The 1945-nt window shown below is 69.0% G+C and overlaps 1 protein-coding gene across 1 annotated transcript in view; it reads right to left on the bottom strand.

The window, feature by feature from the left end:
* Positions 1–78: 78 nt before the first annotated feature.
* Positions 79–1945, bottom strand: part of CYP2F1 (cytochrome P450 family 2 subfamily F member 1) — a gene marked incomplete at its 3' end in the record, with an annotated part of 3263 nt that continues 1396 nt past the window's right edge. Inside the window, exons 3-6 of the mRNA XM_085323282.1 lie at positions 936–1082; positions 650–835; positions 338–479; positions 79–266 (exon numbers count right to left, since the gene is read on the bottom strand). Coding sequence (XP_085179408.1) covers positions 79–266; positions 338–479; positions 650–835; positions 936–1082 — 663 coding nt within the window. The remainder of the gene's footprint in view (positions 267–337; positions 480–649; positions 836–935; positions 1083–1945) is intronic.

Raw genomic sequence — 1945 nt, 5'->3', positions numbered from 1 at the left:
GGGATGCTGTGCAGTGCCAGGGGATGTTGCGCCCCACGGCAGTGCCCCGGGGATGCCGCCTGCCGCCCACCGCGGTACCTTGGGGATGGTGTAGCTGCGGAGCTGGACGTCCCGCGTGGCCGTGTGGGGCACCCCCATGGGCACGATGTCGGCGAAGCGCAGGAACTCGTGGATGACGGCGTCGGTGTGGGGCATGCGGCCGCGGTCCTCCACGCAGGGGCCGCGGTGGCGGCCGATCTCCCGGTCGATCTCCTCGTGGAGCCGGGCTGGGGAGGGGGCGGCAGGTCAGCGCCGCCCCCCACGTCATCCCCTCCAACCCCCCGCGTCCCCCCGCTACCTCCCACCTCGGGGTGCCGGAGCAGGGTGCGGAGCCCGTATCTCAGGGTGGAGCTGACGGTCTCCGTGCCCGCGAAGAACAGGTTGACGGTCGTCTTGGAGAGCGTGTCCTCGGTGAAGTGCGTGCCGGGCTTGTCCTTCTCCTGCCGAGGGCGGGCGGTGAGCGCCTGCGCCCCGCTGCAAATCCCGCTGCGGTGCAAACCCTGCCCCACTGCAAACCCTGCCCCACTGCAAACCCTGCCGCAGCGAAACCCTGCCCCACTGCAAACCCTGCCGCGGTGCAAACCCTGCCACGGCGAAACCCTGCCGCGGCGCCCGGCCCCTGCTGCATCTTCAGCAGGAAGCAGTCGATGAAGTCGCGGCGGTGGTCGGGGTCCAGCGTCTCCCCGTTCCTCTGCACCCGCTCGCCCACGAACTCAGCCAGCTGCAGGTAGCTGCTGTGGATGCGCCGGTGCGGCCCGGGCACGAAGCGCGTGATGTTGGGGAAGATGAAGAGCAGCTGGGGAGAGGCAAAGGAGGTGAGCGGGGAGGAGAGGGGCTGCCGGGCCCAGGTGTCCGGGAGGGGGCCCAGGCGTCCGGGAGGGGGCCCGGCCCCTCACCTGCCCCCAGGTGGAGCTCATGAGCTTCCAGTTGGCGTTGATGAGGGCGAGGAAGCGCCGGTCCGAGTACTCGAAGCGCTCCCCGAACACCAGCGAGCAGATGATGTTGGAGCCGGCGCAGCTCAACAGGAACGTGGGGTCGAAGGGCTCCCCCGGGGGCGGAGGGGGGAAGCAGCGGTGTCAGGGCCATGGGGCGGCTGTGGGGCGGCTGCGGGGCGGCCGGGCGCACCTCGGGTCTGGCGCAGGTGCTGGGCCTCCTTGCAGACGCGCTCCTCCACGCCGAAGCTCTTCAAGGCGCTGACGGCGAAGCCAGCGCTCCCCGGTGCTGTGCACGATGCCTGGGACCCCCCCGGCGGCGGTGGCGGGTCAGCCCGGTGCCGGGGGCCACGGCGTCCGGCTCCCCCCCGCACTCCCCCCCCCCGGCCCCCTCACCGCTGCTCCACTGCTGCACGGCGGGGAAGTCCCCCCCCACCGTGGGAACGCCCAAGGAAGGACCCAGGCGTCCGGGCCCCGGCCCTTGGGCCGGTCGGCGCTGGGGAAGGCTTCCCCCCCCCCAGCTCCCTCCCTGCCCCCCAGCGCAGACAGGCAGCGGGAGCCACGCAGTGGAAAACATGAATACTTTATGTACGAGAGTCACATTTTCACAGCCTGAAGGCGGAGGGAATCTGGGCCTTTTCTGTTGGTATTTGTTTGTTTGATTTTCCGTTTCAAAGAGAAGAAACCGAACCTGGGTCAAATCAGAAACCGTGTGGGGTCCAACCGCCTCTCCCGGCGCACGCAAACGGGCCGGGGGACCAGACGCTCCCCGCGCCGCGGCCCTCTTCCCCCACRCCCAAGTGCAATAAATAACACAAACAGAAGCAGAAAGAAAGCAAAACCCACCGCTGCCTCTCCCCGCTGCAGGGCAGAGACGCGTCCGCGCTCCCGGGCGAGCGGGGAAAAGCGGAGTTTCCCTCCCCCCACCCCAGCTCGGTTGGAGATATTTTTAAAATAAGGCGGGTTTAAAACTC

Source organism: Rhea americana, unplaced genomic scaffold (genome assembly GCF_003343005.1).
Source record: "Rhea americana isolate MKP2758 unplaced genomic scaffold, rheAme1 scaffold_833, whole genome shotgun sequence".
Lineage (NCBI taxonomy): Eukaryota > Metazoa > Chordata > Aves > Rheiformes > Rheidae > Rhea > Rhea americana.
The sequence above is the reverse complement of the archived record's forward strand: the minus strand, read 5'-3'. Positions and strand labels throughout refer to the sequence as shown.